Here is a 20,002-nt window from a genome sequence, read left to right as displayed (position 1 = left end):
GGAGGCGTTCCGGGCCAATCATGGCGGACTCCGAGGTGCTGCTCAGGCGGGTTCCGAGCCGCTCCTCTTGGCAGCGGGCTCGCAAGGCCCGGTCCCATCTCCTCCTCAGCCGTCGGGGCCGTCGCCGGTTTGGGGTCCTGACCCGGGGCGAGCTGCGGCGACTGCGACGGCGGCTGCTGCGGGCCCAAGCTTTGGGCGGCGACTGGAAGCTGGGTGTCACCGCGGGCGCGCACGTGGCGGAAAAGTGCAAGGTCCGGAGCCGCAGCGGGTCCACGCCGGGCACCGGGTCCACGCCGGGCACCGGGTCCACGCCGAGCAACCTACCCTCGCCCCGCCGCCAGCCCCCGCCCCGCCGCCAGCCCCCGCCGCGCCGCCAGCTCACGCCACAGCCGCAGTCCACGCCACGCCCACAGCGCGCGCACAACTTCCCACCCCTGCCGACGAACGTCACCCAACCTGTGCGGGACCTAGGCTCGGGCCGAGTGTTGTTGCTGCTGCCAGCCGAGGAGGTGAGTCGCCCGCGGGGGAGCTTCTGATGACCGGGCCGTGGTCCTCCGGATGCTGGTCGCATGCAAGTCCATCCTCACCCTCCTGCTCAGGATTCTGTAGGCCTGCTGGCTGCGCTGTACTAGCAAACTAATGGGTCGGACTTGTTGGGCACGTAGCTGCCAGCTTTCCGGGTGTCCCAAATCAGCACTCCCAGCTCTCACGGGAGTGACGGTTGGCATTTCTTTCTCGTGTTTATGGGCCGAAAAACAAGGTAGGTCCCTTGCAGCCGGAGTTAGACAGTAGCAAGGCAGAGCCAAGAGTTAAACTCAGGCGGTCTGACCCTGGTTAAAGATTGCCCTTCTTATGCCCGGAAGGAGTGAAGCCTCGAGAATCGGAGACGGGTATGCTGTGTGCCTTTGTAAGCACGGGTTGGTAGAGTTTGTGAGCCTGTTGGGAGCTGCGACGGGGATATGATGTTTAGGGTTAAGTTCAAACCCGACAGAATTTGGTCACTTAGTACAGTGTAGCCTTGTTTTGGTTTTTTATGTCTGAGTGTTTCTCCTGCATTTCTGTACACCATGTGCGTGCAGTGCCTGCAGAGGATCCTCTGAAACTGAAGTTAAAGGAGCTTGCGAGCCCCCACGAGGGTGCTGGGAACCGAACATGGGTGCTCCGGGAGAGCCACCAGTGCTCTAACCGGTGAGCCACCTTTGCAGCCCCAGTGCTGTGTACTTTGACACTTGGACATCAGTTTTCACACCAGCCACTACATGAGTGTAGGGAGGGTTAGATCTCCATGAGATGAGGAACCTACTCAGTCAGTTCTAGGACAGCCTTGGCTACATCATGAGGCCCTGTCTCAAGGGGATAAATCATTTTGGTAAGTGAATAGCAAGTTAAGATTTTATTTTTTTTAAATATTTATTTATTTATTATGTATACAATATTCTGTCTGTGTGTATGTCTGCAGGCCAGAAGAGGGCACCAGACCTCATTACAGATGGTTGTGAGCCACCATGTGGTTGCTGGGAATTGAACTCAGGACCTTTGGAAGAGCAGGCAATGCTCTTAACCACTGAGCCATCTCTCCAGCCCCTGCAAGTTAAGATTTTAGAATTTTTCTATCTTTGGTAGCAGTGTCTATAATGTCCATATGGTTTTCTTCTTTCCCTGCTAGGACTTTATTTTCAGTGGGATATGCCGTGTGACTTGCATCTATGGCCAGCTGCAAATCTTCGGCCATATCATCAAACAAGGCCAGCCTGCCCAAGATGTGTTTTCTGCCTACACCCATTCTTTCCTGAGCATCAGGGGGATGCTGTACCCAGAACCTGAGAAAAGCGAAAAGGAGGTCAGAAAAGAGATACGGGCTCTGCTCAAGCCGCACATGAAACTGGGTAACTGTACTCTAAGTATTAAAGTACTGCGATTTCTGCTGTTTTACACCAGAAGTTTTCTGAGACCATGAAGCTAGTAGACTCGGGTTGTGCTGCCTCCACCCAGGCGTAAAAAAGTCACCTCTACTTCACAAGCCTATAGTTGAGATAACAACCCTTGGGATCTAAATTGTTACTAATTCTGAGGTGGCCTGCTCCTCTCTTTGCAGATGACAGACACTGGGTGATGCACTATTTCTGTCCCCTGGCCTCCGTTGTGCTGCTGGAACAGCTGAAGTCCCCTGCCGTAGACTTCATGAGCTCCTATCAGTGTGCTTCTTACGTCTTCCGGCAGGCGGTAAGGCCCCGTACTTACTTAGGGTTGCTGGTCCCTTGCACCAGAGCCGTCAGCTGAATTGTTGGGAGCACTTTCAGAATGATCATCCTCTGTCATGTGTGTGGGGTAGCATTTCGGGGTGTCAACAGTTAGGAGATAGTCTCTATAGAAAGGTGTATCATGGGTAAAGGCACTTGCTGAACAAGCCTGAGGATGTGGGTTCCATCCCAGGTGCTCATGTAGAAGGAGAGAACACACCTGGGTTTTGTCCTCTGGCCCCCACTTACGCGGTGTGGCGTGCATTTACACAGGCACTTATAGAAAGCTCGTCATGAACATTTCTCCTCCTCTTCTTCAGTTTCATTGCCCAGCAGAAGCCACCTCTTTATCAGCTATGGTAGGACAAGCCTGTAATCCCAGCACTCGGGAGATGTAGTCAGGCGGATAAGGAATTCAAGTTCATCTCCAGCTAGATAGTGATGTGGAGGCCACTCTGAGCTACAAGGCACCCTGTCTCCAAAAGAAGAAGAAAAAAAGATATCCAGTTGGAGATATCAGGTAGGCGCTAGAGTATGTGAGTCTGTAGTTTGGAGGAGATGCTAGGGCCATCTTCTGTTTAGAGCCTGCAACAGAGAGGGTATCCAAGAACACAGATTAGGTGAGAGAGACAGACAGACAGCATGGGCACATTGACGGAGTTTGAGAGGGGAGAGGGCATGAGGTCTGGGCCATGTCACTTGAGAGGAGGTTAAAATAAGGAAGTCACAGAGGAGCCAAGGAATGACCAGGGTGGAGGGCTTGCCAGTCTAAGGTGGTCTAAGAAAGTCACAGATGCAGAATGAGGGTCTAGAGATCAGACTGGTTTCAGTATGCTTGCCTGATGGAGTCAGGAGGTGGGGAGAAGGAAGCTGAAGGAAAGCAGTGGCTCCAGGGCTCTGTAGTGAGAGTTCATTGTCGAGAGGGCATTGTGAACCACCTTGCTCGACCACAGCCAGTGGGAATGCAGGAGGCTGGAGTGGCAGCGCTGTGGAGGGGAAGCTCAGCTGGATGGCCCTTGAGTCCATGATGAATATGTTTGCTTATAAGGCCATGTGACCTTGGGAGAAACAGGCAATTCTATGTGTATGTGCTTGCACGCATGCAAGTGCAGATGCATGCAGAAGCCAGCGGGCACCTTGAGGTTTTGTCTGTCTTTTGAAACAGTCTCTGGTTGGCCTGAAGCTTACCAAGGAGTCTGGATGTCTGTCACAGCCTCTGCGTCCTAGTCCCATGTGATAAGATTGTACACACCCACACCCATGAGCACTCCATGCCTGGGTTCATGCCCAGGGCCTCAAGATTATTGGCTGAACTCTTTGCCCAGCACTTACAAGCAGTTTTTTTGTTTTGTTTATTTTATTATTATTATTTGGTTTATTTTATTTGTGTGTGTGTGTTTTGCATGCATGTATGCTTATGTGCCAAATGTATGCCTGGTACGTACATTTCCTGTCCTTTGCAAAAACAGCAAGTATTCTTGTTTGTTTTGCTTTTTTGTTTTTTTTTTTTTTTTGTTTGTTTTTTGTTTTTGGTTTTTTTTTTTTTTTTTTTTTTTTTTTTTTTTTTTTTTTTTTTTTGGTTTTTCGAGACAGGGTTTCTCTGTGGCTTTGGAGCCTGTCCTGGAACTAGCTCTTGTAGACCAGGCTGGTCTCGAACTCACAGAGATCCGCCTGCCTCTGCCTCCCGAGTGCTGGGATTAAAGGCGTGCGCCACCACCGCCCGGCGTGCTTTTTTGTTTTTTGAGACAGAGTTTCTCTCTGTAGCCCTAGCTGTCCTGGAACTTGCTCTGTTGACTAGACTGGCCTCAGAGATCTGCTTACCTCTGCCTCCCGAGCACTGGGTTTAAAGGGTTTAAAGACTGCACCAATCCCTGGCAAGGCTTCCTCTCTAAAATGACTCTAGCTCTCATCAAGGTGACGTAAACACTGACTAGCACAACTGTCCCCTTGTCAGCTTAACATCGACACACACAGGTTATTAAGCCGTAACCTTCCCTGTCCGTCCCCAAGATCTCATATTAATGCCAACATCACAATGGGTACCATTCCAATTTGGGTTTGTTTTGTTTGTCTCTTTTTTTTAAGACAGGGTTTCTCTGTGTAAGCCGTGGCTGTTCTGGATCTTGCTCTGTAGATCAGGCTGTCCTCGAACTCATTAAGGAGGATCTCTTACGAGTTCGAGGATAGCCTGGTCTGTGTTGGACAGCTTGGACTACAGAAAGACCCTGTCTCAAAACAAACCAAATAAATGCTATGGCACCACCACCCCTCCTGGCTGGGCATCTGATCGTATAATCACCAGAAGACAGATAGGTGAGGTGGTAGTTCCTTACCCCTGGGAGAGGGAACCAAAACATCCTGACGCCTAGAAGCTGCTATGCAAAGGGAGATGAAGGTGGTCGGGGCATGGATGTGCTTTTGTGATTATTGTTTCAGTATTTAATTATGTGGGTATACGCACATGTGTGCCAGGTTTCTTGGAGACCAGATGTATGAAGTTAGAGTTTTGGAACTGAAGTTACAGGAGGTTGTAAACCAGGCAGCATGGGTGCTAGGAACAGAACATCTGCCTTCTGAAAGAGCCCCTAATCTTCTTAACCTCTGGGCCATCTCTCCAGACCCCACCCCCACCTTTTTTTTTTTTTTTTTTTTTTTTTTTTTGAGGGCCGGTGTTACTATGTAGCCCAGATGGTTTATTTTGTTTTTCGGGGCAGGGTTTCTCTGTGTAACAGTCCTGGCTGTCTTGGAACTTCCTTTGTAGATCAGGCTGACCTTGAACTCAGAGTTTGAGTTCTGCCTCTGCCTCCAGTGTATTGGGATTAAAGGCGTATATCGATGTGGTTTATATTATTATTTACTTATTTATGTGGGGGGGTTGTCTGTGTGTCAGTGTACATACACACGCATGTGGAGGTCAGAACATGATATGGAATGTCTTCCTCAATTAGTCTCCACTTATTCATTGTACAAGGTTTCTTGCTGAACCTGGGGCCCACCAGTTGCAGCTAGTCTAGCTAATCAGCTTTTCCCAGGGTTCTCCTTTCTCTGTCTCCCAAGTACTGGAATTACAGGCAACCCTCACACCTCCCTATTTTTTGCCTGAGTGCTGGGGATTGGTTTTTTTTTTGTTGTTGTTGTTGTTTTGTTTCTTGTTTTTTAGATTTATTTATTTATTTATTATGTATACAGCATTCTGTCTGGATGTTTGCCTACAGGCCAGAAGAGGGAGCCAGATCTCATCATAGATGGTTGTGAGCTGTCATGTGGTTGCTGGGAATTAAACTCAGGACCTCTGGAAGAGCAGCCTGTACTCTTTTTTTTTTTTTTTTTTTTCTTTTGGTTTTTCGAGACAGGGTTTCTCTGCAGCTTTTTTTAGAGCCTGTCCTGGAACTAGCTCTTGTAGACCAGGCTGGTCTCGAACTCACAGAGATCCGCCTGCCTCTGCCTCCTGAGTGCTGGGATTAAAGGCGTGCGCCACCATCGCCCGGCTCTACTCTTAACCACTGAGCCATCTCTCCAGCCCGAGTGCTGGGGATTTGAACTCTAGTCCTAAAAACTAGAGTTTTATCCACTGAGCCATCTCCTTAGCCCTCACGTGAGTGCATTCTGAAGTTTTGGTTTGGTTTGGTTTTTGGTTTTTCAAGACAGGGTTTCTCTGTAGCTTTGGAGCCTGTCCTGGAACTAGTTTTTGTAGACCAGATTGGCCTCGAACTCACAGAGATCTGCCTGCCTCTGCCTCCCGAGTGTTGGGATTAAAGGTGTATGCCACCACCGCCCGGCTCTGAAGAGTTTTTATACTCGTTTATATGTCTGTGTATGCCCCTTACTATTTTTAGTAGGCCAGAAGGTGGCTTCCAGTTTCCCAGAGGTGAAGTTAACAGGTGACTGAGCTGTCTGACATGAGTGCTAGGGACCAGACTCTGGTCTTCTGTGAGAACAGTAATTACTCTTTGTCACTAAACCATCTCTTCAGCTCTGGGCCTCCGTTTTTATCCCTCACAGAAAGAACTCTATAACTCTCAGGAGGCACCTGAGGCAGGAATGCCGTCTGTGATTGCTGACTGCCTGAGGATGTGTTGTGGGTAGTTTCTTCTCTCCTCCTCTTTTGTATGGGGGACGCTTTTCTTTGGAACCTCCCTACGGCAGCTAGCACAAGCCCTTTGTAGGGCCCTTATGCTTCCTGAGGACCCCGGTGGACCCTGGTGGAGACTGAGCACAGCCGTCTTTGCCTCTTCAGCTCCATTTGCATGTGCTGTGCTATGTCCTGTTTGTGTTTCATAGATGGCCTTGATTTTATTTCAGATCAACCAACCTGTCCTCCAGCGGTGGCCTCTGTTGAACTTTCCCCACATTTTAATCCCTTTCTTTTCTCCCAAGGCAGCGGCAGCCTGAGAGTGGGTGTGCACTGTGCAGAGACATGTGCTTCAGAGAGAGTAGGCAGGCCATGCTGATGGGCTGCGCTTTAGGGTACTGAGGGAAAGGGACCGATTTTTGTTTTGTAACTCACAGCTATATGTTGATGGTGAGCGGTGGTGTTGCACATCTTTAATCCCAGTACTCGGGAGACAGGGGCAGGTATATTACTGTGACTTTGAGGCCAGCCTGGTCTACAGAGCAACTTTTATGACAGGCTCCAAAGCTACAGAGAGAAACCCTGTCTCAAAAAGCAGAAACAACTATATGTTGCTTATTAGTTTAGAAACAAGCAAATGTATATTTTTAAGGAAACTTTCCTTAGGGTTTGAATGAATTGTTGTATTTTAGCATTATCCTGTGCGGATTAACGCTGAGTTTATAGCTTTGAAGACGATTGGCCTCAGAAGACAGCGGAAGAGGGCAGGCATCTTCTTGAGTGACAGTGCCCATTGTGCGCTGGAGGAGCTCGTCAGTGTGTCCTGTGGTGAGCATCCCCTTCCTTCAGTCTCGCGGTCCCCAGAGCCTCAGACGCTGCGTAGCTACAGTCCTGAGGACTGGGCCGGTACTGGGGCTCACTGTTTGTTTTACCTGCAAAAGTAGATGGCTGCCCTGTCATCCTGTTGTGTGGTGCCTGTGACGCGGGAAAGTCCACGTTCAGTAGAATACTGATTAACCAGTTACTGAACAGGTAAGCATATTTGTGTTTTCATTCGGTCATCTGGGCATGAAGTGAGATTCAAATACAGAGACTTGGTTTTTGTTTGATCCTCTGAGGCATAGTCTTACTCTCTAGATCAGTCTGGCCTTGGATTTTTGGTGATTCTCCTGCCTCAGTCTCCCCAGTGCTATGATTACAAGTGTAAGCCACCATACCCAACTTGGTGGAGACACTGGGGGTGGGATTGTGTTTGGCTCTGAGTGCTGTGGACTGGGCAGTGGCACTCTTCCTGTGGGGACGGTGCTCGCACACTGACCTGTAGAAGAGCGGGTGCTTGGACTTGATCTAAACTGGTTCACGTGTCATCTCTAAGCCCAGAGCTGTTACGTTTTTGCAGTAACCTTGCCTGTTGTGAGTGGGATGGGGCCTTGCCCTTAGTGTCTGGAGCGTGACAGCTACAAGGCTGCTCCCGGCACAGTCACTGCCGCAGAGGACAGCTGCCTGAGACTCCTCTTTCTCTGCCGATTTCCAGCCTCCCCGGGGTTGACTACCTGGAATGTGATCCCGGGCAGACAGAGTTCACACCTCCTGGCTGCATTGCTCTACTTACCATTACAGAACCGCTGCTGGGTAAGTCTCACGTGTTACATGTCTTGGGCTTACGAGGTTTAAGAGGAATCATATTCACAAAATTCTGTGCAAAGTGAAGCTTGCACAGCAAACTTGAGTGTGCTTATTTTAAGAAATGCTTTATGTAAATTTGTTAATAGTCTTTGGTGTTTTGTCTGCATGTATGTCTTTGTGAGGGTATCGGGTCCTCTGGACCTGGAGTTACAGACAGTTGTGAGCTATGTGGGTGCTGAGAATTGAACCTGGGTCCTCTAGAAGAGCAGCCAGTGCTCTTAACTCTGAGCCATCTCTCCAGCACCTGTTTTGTGTAAATTGCAAAGACATATCACCCTAATAACATCTTAGGTGACCTGAGCCCTGGCCCAGTACTGTTGAGCCTTGCACAGGTTTGATCTCTGCAGTCACAGGGACCGCGTACTGTCCTCTTACTGTTTCAGAACGCATTTTAGAATTAGAAAGCACACAGAAGCAATGTGCTCATCTTAGCCACACCTGGGTGTATAAATCTGTTTATAATGTTGTGCTTCCCATTGCTACAATTTTCTTTGTTATCACCTAGTGAAGCACTTCTCTCTTTACAGACCACTTCCACCTCTCAGCTCCTAATTGCTCTCTAGCCCAGTTCTGTCCCTGGGAATGGACCTAGTTACTCTTGTAGGTGAATCAGTGCTGCATTTGGCTTGTTTACCAGCTTCTAGTTTATGGAATGTGTCAGACAATCTCAGACTAAGGGCATGGCTTGATGGGTAGAAGACCCGGCTACACAAACCTGATGGCCTGGGACACATAATAAGGTGGATCTGGTTTTGTTGAATCTGCCTGTGACCCCAGCACTGCTATGGCAAGCTGGAGGGCAGAGAGAAGAAAACCAGCTTGCATACATTCATACACACAGAGAGAAAAAATAATCACCTTAGTTTTCTTTGTATGTCTGAGATGATTCCAGTAGATATTTGCATCCTGCATTTTTGTCCATCTAGCTAGTGAGTGCTTTACAGTGTGTGTGTGTGGAGATGAGAGAGTAGCTTTTCTCCTTCCACCTTGTTGGGGTGAATTTGGGTCCCTTATTTTTTTGCTGATTCCCTGCATATACCAGACTAGCTGGTCTGCAGGCTCTTAAGTGGCTCTCACCTCGCTGCCTCCCTTCTCCCTCGAGTGCTGCAATGGCAGATGTGTATCCCCAAATTCAGCTGCTAGTGGGGTCTGGGGACTGAAGTTTGGTCAGCAGGCTTGTGTGGCCCCGTACCTTTCCCACTTGAGCCCTCCCCATCCCACTGTGGGAGTTGTGGGTTTGTGCTGCTGTGAACAGTGCTGCCGTGAGAACAGGGGGCAAGTACACCATCGAGACCCTGCATTCAGGTTCATTTGTGTGCCTAGATGTGCAGTTCCTAGGTAATGGGATAGTCTCCTGTTGACCTTTTTGAGAAATTACCAGACTTTCACAGTGGCTGTGCCATCTTTTAAGTTGCCACCAGCAGTATGCAGGGGCATTAATTCTCTTTGATCTTCTTGGCAGTGTTGCTTATTTTGATTACAGAACCCCAAGCAAGTGTCTATTTTGTACTTCTGTGACCGTAAATACTGAGTGTCCTCCTCTTGAGTGTTTATATTTCCAGTGCTTGTTGGCCACTTGTAAATCTCAAAAGAATGCCTGTTTAAGTCCCTGGAGTTTTTATTCTTTTGGTGTTTGTTTGTTTGTATTATTTTGTTTTGATATTTCAAGATGGAATTTCTCTGTCTAGACTTGGTTGGCCTGGAACTCACGCGGTAGACCACCAGGCTGGCCTCAAACTCAGAGATCTACCTGCCTTTGCCTTCTAAGTGCTGGGATTAAAGGCGTGTGCCACTACTGCCTTTATCTTGTTTTGTTTTTGAAGCAAGGTTTCTCGGTCTGTGTAGCCCTGGCTGTCTTGGAACTCTTAGAGATCCACCTGCCTCTCCCAAGTGCTGGGGTTAAAGGAATGTGCCACTATGCACATGTTTTGTTTTTACATTTATTTTACACTCACTTATTATGAATAGGAGTTGGGTGCAAGTGTCTTGACACGCATACACATACATACAGAAATCCAGTGGCAACTTGTAGGAGTCACTTGGCTTTGTAACGAGTTTTTTCTGTCCTGCCAACTCCCAAATACTGACTTGGAGATACCTTACTAATTGTGAAAGCTTGGCCATTAGTTCAGGCTTGTCCCACTAGCTCTTCTAACTAATTAACACATATTATTATTAACCTTCGTTCTACCACATGCCTTTTACCTATCTTCCACTCTTGTGTGTCCGACTTGTTCTCTGTCTTAATGTCTCCTGCCAGCCAGATCCATCCTTCTGACTTCCTCCTCCTCTGCCAGGAAGTTCCACCTATGCTTCTTGCCTAGCTGTTGGTCAATTACAGCAACGTATCTTCACACATTGTACAAGTATTCCACAACAGTTCCTTCTTCCCATGTAGGTTCAGGAGAACTACACTGGCCATCGGCTCAACGGAAACACCTTTATCTAATGACCTGTCATCAGCCTTGACTTTTTATTTATTTATTTTTGATTTATTTACTTATTTGTTTATTTATTTGGCTTTACATGATAGGCTTTCTCTATGTAGCTTTGCTTTCCTAGAACTTGCTCTGTAGTCTAGGCTGACCTCGGATCCACAGAGATCTGCCTGTGCTTCCTGAGTAATACTGGGATTAAAGGCATGCAGTACCGCCACACAGTTTAAGACTCCCCCCTCTAAGATTTATTTTTAATTATGTGTATGTGGGGGAGGGAAGTTATGCACACGAGTGCTAGTCTCCTTAGAGGTCAGAAGAGGGTGTGAGAGTCCACTGAAGCTAGAGTGAGAAGTGATTGTCAGCTTCTTGACATCAAACTCAGGTCCTCTGCCATGTCTTGCCACTGAGCCGTCTCTCCAAACCTTGGGGAGATCGGGCTTTTACTGTGTAGCTCTGGCTATCCTGGAACTTGCTGACCTGGAACTCAGGTTCAGATGCTTAGCCTCCCAAATTCTGGTATTAAACATGTTTGCCACAGCCAGATAGTGGTGTGTATGCCTTTGCTCCCAGCACTTGGGAGGCAAAAGCAAGTGGATCTCAGTGACTTCCAGGACAGCTAAGACTGTTAAAGAAACTCTGTCTCAAAAGTATGTACCACCACTTAGCAGGAGATTATTAAAGGTTGTTAATTGAATTTTTGCTGGGCTTTATAAGCCCTAGAAAGTGGGGGTTCATAGTTGTATCCCAGATACCTGGAATAAATGCAGTCGTGTCAGAACATGATCAGAGTTTACTTACATACATGAAATTGGCCGTCTTTGTATTACTTTGTTTTGTTTGGGTTTTTTTTTTTTGTTTTTGTTGGTTTGGTTTGGTTTGTCGAGACAGGGTTTCTCTGTGGTTTTGGAGCTTGTCCTGGAACTAGCTCTTGTAGACCAGGCTGGTCTTGAACTCACAGAGATCCACCTCTGCCTCCCGAGTGCTGGGATGGGATTAAAGGCATGCGCCACCACTGCCCAGCTTAAGTTGACTTCTAAAAACATAATTTGATGCTCTTCTTGGTAGTTTGAGCTTTCCTAAGATCTTTGTCAGGGTTGGCAGTGCCACAACTGCCCACTGTTGTGTGGCCGTGGCTTGGTTATGTTTGCTTGGTAGTGATTTAGATAGAACCTCTGTAGCAGCAGGTCTCAACCTGTAGGTCATGACTCCCACAGGGGTCACATACCAGATATTTACATTACTATTCATAACAGTAGTAAAATTGGTTATGAAATAGCAACACAAACAACGTTATGGTTGTGGATCATCACAGCATGAACTGTATTACAGGGTTACAGCATTAGGGAGGTTGAGAACCACTCTGCTGGAGCCTTCTGTATGTTAGGAAAGTGCTTGATTCCTGACTCTGGCTTTTGTTTTCTAGGACCACCTTACACCCACCCGAGGAAGCCACAGAGGATGGTGTATTATGGAAAGATGACTTGTCACAATGACTATGAGAATTATATTGAGATAGTGAAGTATGTGTTCAGAGACTACAAGAGAGAGTCCCCACTTATCATCAACACGATGGGCTGGGTGAAAGGTAAGTCCGTATACATGTGATGCAGTGTAAGCAGCTACCATGGGTGCTGTACAGGTGCCCTGTGCTGTTTCCATACATGTGTGCTGTAGTGTTCAAATGAGGGTCAGCATAGGCCATTCCCTCTATGTAACTGAGGGCAGCCTTGAACTTCTGAACACACCCCCTCCCCAGTTAGAGACTACAGACATCACTGTTTATTTTATGTGGTGCTGAGGGAATGAGTACTCCACCAAGTAAGCCAGAGCTCTGGGTTCTGGTCTTTTGGGTTGTTGATTATTTTTTATAATCAATTGACTGATTTTTGCTTGACTGTTTTGTCCAGACATTGCGCACAATGTCCTTGGAAGCCAGAAACGGGTGTCAGATCTTCTCAGGTGTGCACACGCTGCCTGGCCATGTCTTTTTTGATCTTCTTTTTGTTTGCTTTTGGTTTTGTTTTTTCAGAGGCAAAGTTTCCCTGTGTTTCCTGGCTGTCCTGGAACTCGCTCTGTTAGACCTCAAACTCACAGAGATTGCCTGCCTCTGCCTCCCAAGTGCTGCACCACACCAGGCCCTTGCCTTTGCTTACTACGCCATGCTCTGCTCTCTCCCACTACAGACGACGGACTGCTGCTGCTTGTTGACCTGATCCGACTGTTGTCTCCCAACTACGTCATTCAGTTGTATTCCGCCCGGGGTCCTACAATGCCCTCTCTGACCTCAGAGTACGTAGAGCTCACAGATGGCCTGTATACAAAAAGCAAGATCAGGAGACGTCGAGGGTTTGAAATTGAAGAATTTGGAGACAGTTTGGATTTTACTGAAGAAGAGAAAGACTCCAGTCCAGTTCCAGTCTTCCCTGGACATAAGCTGAAGCTTGTTTACACAGAATTTCCGTGTAGTAAAAATGAGAAAAATAGGTAAGTAAAGTGTCAACTTGGGTAAAGAATGAAGCTTAGCCAGGCAGTGGTGGTGCACACCTTTAATCCCAGCACTAGGAAGGCAGAGGCAGGCGGATCTCTGTGAGTTTGAGACCAGCCTGGTCTACAGGAGTTAGTAGACAGGCTCCAAAGCCAAAGAGAAACCCTGTCTCGAAACACCATTTAAAAAAAAAAAAAAAAAAAAAAAAGAATGAACCTTCCTGCAGTGGGCCGGGGCATGGCGTGCTCGCTTGTTTAGAGAGCTGGTCATGGTGGCTCTTATCTATCATGGGACATCATGAGTTCAAGGCCAGTCTACTGTGAAGCCCTGTAAACAAAAAAGAGAGAGAGAGAGAATCCTCGTAAGACTTTTCAGGGGTGCCACTGATGTACATTTAAAGGAGAAAGATTCCTGTTAGGAGCATGGAGATGGGGCTTCCCATGCCGGTGGCCAGGTGCTCAGTGCTGAGGGGACTGTGTCAAGAGAGGGTGTGGGTGGAGACCTTGAGGGAGAGAGGGAGAGGGAGTCAGTCTGTTTTATTGGCCATTAGACCAGGGTATGTGCTGGCAGTAACACAACCACATCTCCAGCCCTAGGGTTTAGGGATATCTTGAAAGAGCAAGGTCTAGTGTGCTACCTAATGATTGAGATGCTGTTCACTTCTGCCCCCAAGCGGGCGTGATATATTCTCTATTTACCTTCTTGTGCTCTACTTTTCAGGGCCAAATACAACAAAATTTTTCGAGATCTGGCGGTGTTGGGCTACCTTAGCCAGCTGATGCCTCCTGTGCCAGGGCCACTTAGTCCTTTGCACAGCCTGACGCCCTATAAGGTAATCAGAGCTGGCGGGAGAAATGGTCTCTTTACTGATAAGGTACTTGAGGCTCTGGTGTCCTGGCTGCTCTGCCTCCTCCTGTATATTGCTTCCCTAATTCTCAAAACAGCTCTGTGATTTCGGTTCTGATATTATCCCCATTTTTCAGATGGGAAAACTAAGGAATGATGAGGCTGGGTTACTTGGGAGAGGATGGAGTGCTGACATTTGGTCCTTGGCTGGCAAGTTTAGTGTGTGGCGTGGATTGTAGTTTGATGTCAGCTGATCTGGTAGCCACCTCACATTTACACTTTCCACATGCACAGTGGCAGTGCCTGACGTCTCAAGATGCTGCTGAGCTCTGTGAGCCTTCCTGGTAGTGCCTGGTACATAGAGCAGCCTCCTGAGCACCTTGTTATTCCTATCGGGTACCAGCACCAAAGTGTTTACAACTTCCAGGCCAGGCTGCCGGGATGGCTTTGGGGAGAGCTCTGTGGTGACCGTGGCAGCAATGCATGTTTGCTGTGGGCGGTTGGCCCAGAGCCCTCCCCATGCTGTGGGTCCCAACACAGAGACTCACTATTAATTATAAATACTCGACCAATAGCTTAGGCTTGTCTCCAGCTGGCTTACAACTTAAATTAACCTGGTTTTTGTTTGTTTGTTTGTTTTTTAATCTATGTGCTGCCCTGAGGCTCGTTCACTTCCTCTATGACCCTCCCACGTTGTTTCTTCCACTTCTGGCTTGTAACAATGAGAGCAACACATCTTTACAGTGTACAGGATTATTCCACAGGACTGTGTTGACGCTCAGCCCAAGCTTCATATGCATGTGCACTCGCACACATCCTTCATGTATACACACACGCTCGCACACTGTCTCAGTGACTTTGCTGTGACAACACCATGACCAAGACAGCTTTTTTAGAGCTTGTGTGGGAGTTTTATTGAGATACAGGGAATGGAGAGAGGAAGAGGAAAAAGAGGTAAAGACCATCCTGTCTTTTCAGAAGAGCAGCAGGAAAGAGCCCAAAGCAACTAATAAAAAAAAAAAAAAAAAAAAAAAAAAGAGGTTAGCCAGCAGGGGTGGCGCACGCCTTTAATCTCAGCACTTTGGAGGCAGAGGCAGGTGGATCTCTGTGACTTCGAGGCCAGCCTGGTCTACAGAGTGAGTGCCAGGACAGGCTCCAAAGCTACACAAAGAAACCCTGTCTTGAAAAACCAAAAAAGAAAGGGTGTGTGTGTGTGTGTAAACTGGGCTTAGTGTTTCAGAGGCTTATAGTCTCAGTGGCGGGACCAGGGCACTGATGGGAGGAGCAACTGATGCCTCACATCTTGATTCATAGTAGGAGGCTCAGCCAAGCTGGGAATTAGGTGAGATTTTTCATTTTCAAGACAGGGTTTCTCTGTGTATCAGCTGTCCTGGAATTCTGTAGACCAATCTAACCTCAAACTCAGAGATCTGACTGTCTCTGCCTTCTAAATGCTGGGATCAAAGATGTGCACCACCACAACCCAGTGCAGTGGAATTGTTTTTATTTTTTATTTTATTTTATTTTTTTTCAATATTTATTTATTATGTATACAATATTCTGTCTGCATGTATTCCTGAAAGCCAGAAGAGGGCACCAGACCTCATTACAGATGGTTAAGAGCCACCATGTGGTTGCTGGGAATTGAACTCAGGACCTTTAGAAGAGCAGGCGATGCTCTTAACCTCTGAGCCATCTCTGCAGCCCCTGGAATTGTTTTTAAAAGAAAGCAAATTCCTATTCAACAAAACACAGCTGGTAAAAACTCCAAAGACCCAGAAGAAAAGCTGAGCTGAGACTGGAATGGCAGACCTGACTGTCATTTTCCTGGTCACTGCCAACACCTACTGTGACGGTCCAATCAGCTGCAGCCTTATCTCACTGGACTCTCTTGATTTCCCATGCTCACTTTACATAGCCATAGATCCATGACTCTCTAGCCTGATGCCTGAACAACTTTCCTCTAATCAGTCAGTCTATAAAGAAATGCCCTGGAATCCTACAAGTTGACACTAATGCTCCTGCTCTTGTCCCCTGGTTTGTTTTTTTTTTTTTTTCAAGTTGAGGGGAGACAGAAATGAAGATCACATGGATAGAGGTACAGGAAGGAGGGAACTATGGCACCCAGGCTGCCTTGACCTTCTCGCCCTTCTGCCTCTGCTTGCCATATACTGTGAGAATAAGCATTGGCCACCACACTCCATCTTTAGCTATGCTAGGGATCTGCATTTTGAGCCAGGACTTCCATCAACCAAGCCATCCTGATTTATGTTTTCAAAATCCAGATTTTTGTGTGGGTATGGTGGCCCAAGCTTGTAATCCCAGCACAAGAGGATCCCTGGGTTTGCTGACCAGTCAGTCTATTCAAGTCAGCAAGCGTTAGGTTTTTCTTTTTCTTTTTTGTTTTGTTTTGTCTTTCGAGATGCTTTTTCTTAAAAAAAAAAAAAAAAAAAAAGGTGAAGCTTTATGTCGTGGCCTGTTAGGCTACATAGACCTGAGGTAGAAGTCTGTCAGGGAGATGAGCATTCGTGGTTTATTCTCCAGGTCCCCTTCAATGCAGTTGCTGTCCGGATCACTCACGCTGATGTTGCCCCTGCCCACATACTGTACGCCATAAATGCCAGCTGGGTTGGGCTTTGCAGGATCCTGGAGGACATGAAAGGATACACTCGGGGTCCCATCCTGCTTGCCCAGACTCCCATATGTGACTGTTTGGGCTTTGGTGAGTTGAGAGTAAATGCTGTCTGCTTCACTGTACACAACTGGTATTGACCAGTACACGGGATTGAGAAACGCCTGTCGCTAGGGAAATGAATGTCTTTTCTGTGTGTGCTCCTCAGCATTGACACTCTGCCTTCATCGCAGCTACCCAAGGTCTTCTGTTAGCCTACTTCGGTTCCTCATAACTCAACAGGCAGATGTTCATATTCTTTGTACTCTCTTAAAATTTATTTTATTTTATCTGGGCATGGTCCCTCACTCCAGGAGACATAGGTATGTGGATTATGTGGGTATGTGCACATGAGTGCAGATGTCCCTGGAGACCAGAGATGGTGGGGTGGGTTCCTGGAGCTGGAGGTACTGCCTCAAGTTGGTGCTGGGAACTGAACTTGGGTCCTGTGGAAGAGCAGCAACCATCCTTAAGCCTGCTGAGCGATCTCAGTAACCCTCAATTGTTCTTTGTATTCTGAAAGCAAAGCGCTAGAAATTAAAACACCTTAATTTATTCCATGTGCGTCTGTCTACACCACCGGCCTGGTGCTCTCAGAGGCCAGAAGGGAGCATCAGATCCCATGGAATGGAATTGTGAGCCAGTGGATGGATTCTGGGAAAGGCACCTGGGTCCTTAGCAAGAGCAACATGTGTTCTTTCCTGCTGTGAGCTGTCTCTTCAGCCCCACATAAAACTCTTAATGTCAGGATCAAGCTTTGTTTCCTGGTAGTTGAGCTGTGAGACTCCTGCAGTGTGGCTGATGCTGCTCTGTGTCTACAGGCATCTGCAGAGGCATTGACATGGACCAGCGGATGTACCACATCATCACCCCTCTGCCTCCAGAAGAGCTGAAAGCTGTGAATTGTCTGCTGATTGGTTCTATTTCCATTCCACACTGTATTATCAAGAACCAGGTGAGCCCGCATGGGAGAGTCCTGCAGGGAAACCCAGGCAGGCAGAAATGAGCTGAAGTTGGCTGTAGTCAATGCAGCAGGTGCTTTATCTGGGAGACAAGATACTATATTATGTGGTTTGAATGACATAAGATGGAATATTGGATGCCTCAGAAGGTTCAAGTCAGGATCCCAGTGTAGAGCCAATAATAGGGGAGGATGTGATACCTCATAAGGAGAGCATAGATACCTCCTTATGACTGCCCTCCTATGGACAGTTTTTTTTCCACCTACTAGGCGAATATATATATTATTTATGAATATATGAAAATAAAAGCCCAGCTGGGGAGTGGTAGCACATACCTTTAATCCCAGCACTCAGATGGATCTCTATGAGTTCAAGGCCAGCCTACTCTACAAGAGCTAGTTCTAGGACAGGCTCCAAAGCTACTGCGAAACTCTGTCTTGAAAAATTTTTAAAAATAAAATTAAAAAAGTAGCTCTTTGAGGATCATCCTAAGTGTCTGGAGCCCCAGAGACCTGCTGCCCAGACCTGCTCTCCAGCTGCCTTCATACTGGCTTCCAGTTGGGAAGAATCCTTCTGCTCCTCGAGGCTGTCTGGACAGGTCTCAGTGCTGTTTCTTTGTGTTTCCATTTCAGCCTGGGCCTGAAGGGACAATTCCTTACATCACCACAGCTTATAATTTTAAACTTCCTGGAGCATCGGAGAAAATTGGAGAAAGAGAGTTTGAACATGCTTCCCTAGGGTACAGATTCTACAGAAGGAAAAAGTAGATCCTTGTATAGATAGAGGTTTTCTGCCTGCAAACCTTGTCCTTGACCTCGGAGTCAGCAGGTCGGTGGGGCTTTGTGACTATGAACAGCGCCCTCGTGTCCAGTGAGGTTCATGGAATTGGACAACGTGCTGCATAGTAAATAGCTCAAGACTCCATTTTTCGTTTTCCCTCTAAGACATGGTCTCCATCCAAGTGTGGCATTACAGTTCTGTGTCAGCACACCCAGTTTTCAGAGTTTTCTCTTAAGATGTTTGATCTCAAACTTGGCCTGGACTGCTTTCCGAATGGCCGTCTGGCTGAATGGAGGAGTGTTTCCTGACGAGCTGTGGAGCAGTGAAGAAAACTGTGCCTCACCACAGTTCATTCACCAAGGACCTGACCATTGCAATCAAGATAAAATTGGGGAATCCAGGACCACAAAAATGTGCCAAGAAATGGGCAGCAGGCTGACCCAGCAGTCCTCAGGCTCAGTGCACAGGTGCCCGGTCTGAGCAGGCTGGATGGGCACGAATGAGAGAGGTTGACTTTGAGCCACCTGGACCTTACCAGTGAGGGTGACGTGGACTCAAATGCCTGGTCCTTGGATGCCATTGAATCCCCCAACCGTGCACTCAAATGTTAGAGGGTAGTATTTGCTCTGTTAGTTTCTCTGCCATTTTAATCATGAGTCTCCATTTTAATTATGTTGAAGAAGTCGCTCTGACATCCAGAAAGCCTCCAGATGGTTCCGTAAGTCTGGGTGTGCTCTGACTGACTCCTCTGTTGAGGCAGGACACACTGCCACGGGTCCACCAACCTGTGAACACACACCTTGTGCCTGGCTTGGACAAACCTTTACTGCCAGTGCTTTCTTCTAGGTACCTGGAGGCTACTCCAGTGCCATTTTTTTCCCTAGTGTATTTTGTAATTAGAAGTGACTGGGTCAGGTCATTTTTGTGGATAAAAAATAATCAGGCCACTGAAGAACTTCTTGATTTGTCGTGACTGACACATCAGGATTTCACCTTCTAGCAGGATCATGTTCGAAGACCATTCCAGCCTGGGAAAGGATTAATGTTTATGTTCACGCATACCATTGATTATCTTTGTCTTGTCTGTGACCATACCACCCTGAGCGTGCCTGGTCTTGTCTGTTTGGACCCCATCTTTGGCCTTGGCATTTGAAAAACCCAATAGGAAGCCGGGCAAGTGGTAGCGCATGCCTTTAATCTCGGCACTTGGGAGGCAAAGACCAGAGGATCTCTGTGAGTTCAAAACCAGCCTGGTCTACAGAGGACAGCCAGGGCTACACAGACAAAAGCACTGTCTCAAAAATCAAAAAAAGGAAAAAGGAAAACCCATTAGGAGACAGAACTGCAGCAGCCTGGTTGGTGTAAAACCCTTTAGACCATTTAAGGACTCACTAATTAGCTGTCCCTTATTTATATCTAGCTTTAGCTTGTGTTGTGTCTTTCTATTTGGTGGGGAGGAGGGTCGTCTCATATTGCCCAAGCAGGTGCCTATGGGCTCCATTGCTTCTGAGTTCTGGGGCGGCAGATATGCACAGCCCTAGCCTTGCACCGTCTCTCCTCTGCGCCCTCCCCAGATCTTCCTGTCTTCACAAGAATAAAGACCCTGAAATGTAGGTCTCCAGTTTGTGTTTTCCATAAAGGTGCTTTCAGCTGACCTTCACTTGTGCGTCCCCACCAGTAGAGACCTGGTGTCAGCAGTAGAGGGATTTGTGGGCATTGGGCAAGTGGCTGTGAGGAGTAGTCATTTGGAAACTCCTCTGGGGAGAGCTCTTGCTGTGGAGCCCTGGCCTTGGGAAGACCTGCAACAGTGTCTGTCCATGTG

At 47.5% G+C, this 20,002-nt stretch overlaps 1 protein-coding gene across 2 annotated transcripts; it reads left to right on the top strand.

Annotated features, from left to right (window-relative positions):
• Positions 1-5: 5 nt before the first annotated feature.
• Positions 6-19,793, top strand: Nol9 (nucleolar protein 9). Of its 2 annotated transcripts, none has more exons than XM_038334516.1 (12): positions 6-509; positions 1,667-1,886; positions 2,096-2,223; positions 7,005-7,140; positions 7,257-7,344; positions 7,847-7,944; positions 11,860-12,021; positions 12,620-12,920; positions 13,642-13,753; positions 16,312-16,489; positions 17,260-17,393; positions 18,033-19,793. In XM_038334516.1, the coding sequence occupies exons 1-12, from the start codon at positions 21-23 to the stop codon at positions 18,165-18,167; spliced, it is 2,181 nt and encodes a 726-aa protein (XP_038190444.1). In that variant the 5' UTR covers positions 6-20; the 3' UTR covers positions 18,168-19,793. The 2 variants fall into 2 exon arrangements, with proteins under 2 accessions (XP_038190444.1, XP_038190443.1); XM_038334515.1 differs by having other exon boundaries at positions 7,254-7,344.
• The last annotated feature ends 209 nt before the right edge of the window (positions 19,794-20,002 follow it).

The sequence above is a fragment of the Arvicola amphibius genome, chromosome 6 (assembly GCF_903992535.2).
Source record: "Arvicola amphibius chromosome 6, mArvAmp1.2, whole genome shotgun sequence".
Lineage (NCBI taxonomy): Eukaryota > Metazoa > Chordata > Mammalia > Rodentia > Cricetidae > Arvicola > Arvicola amphibius.
Note: the sequence above shows the minus strand (reverse complement) of the source record. Positions and strands in the feature narration are given on the sequence as shown.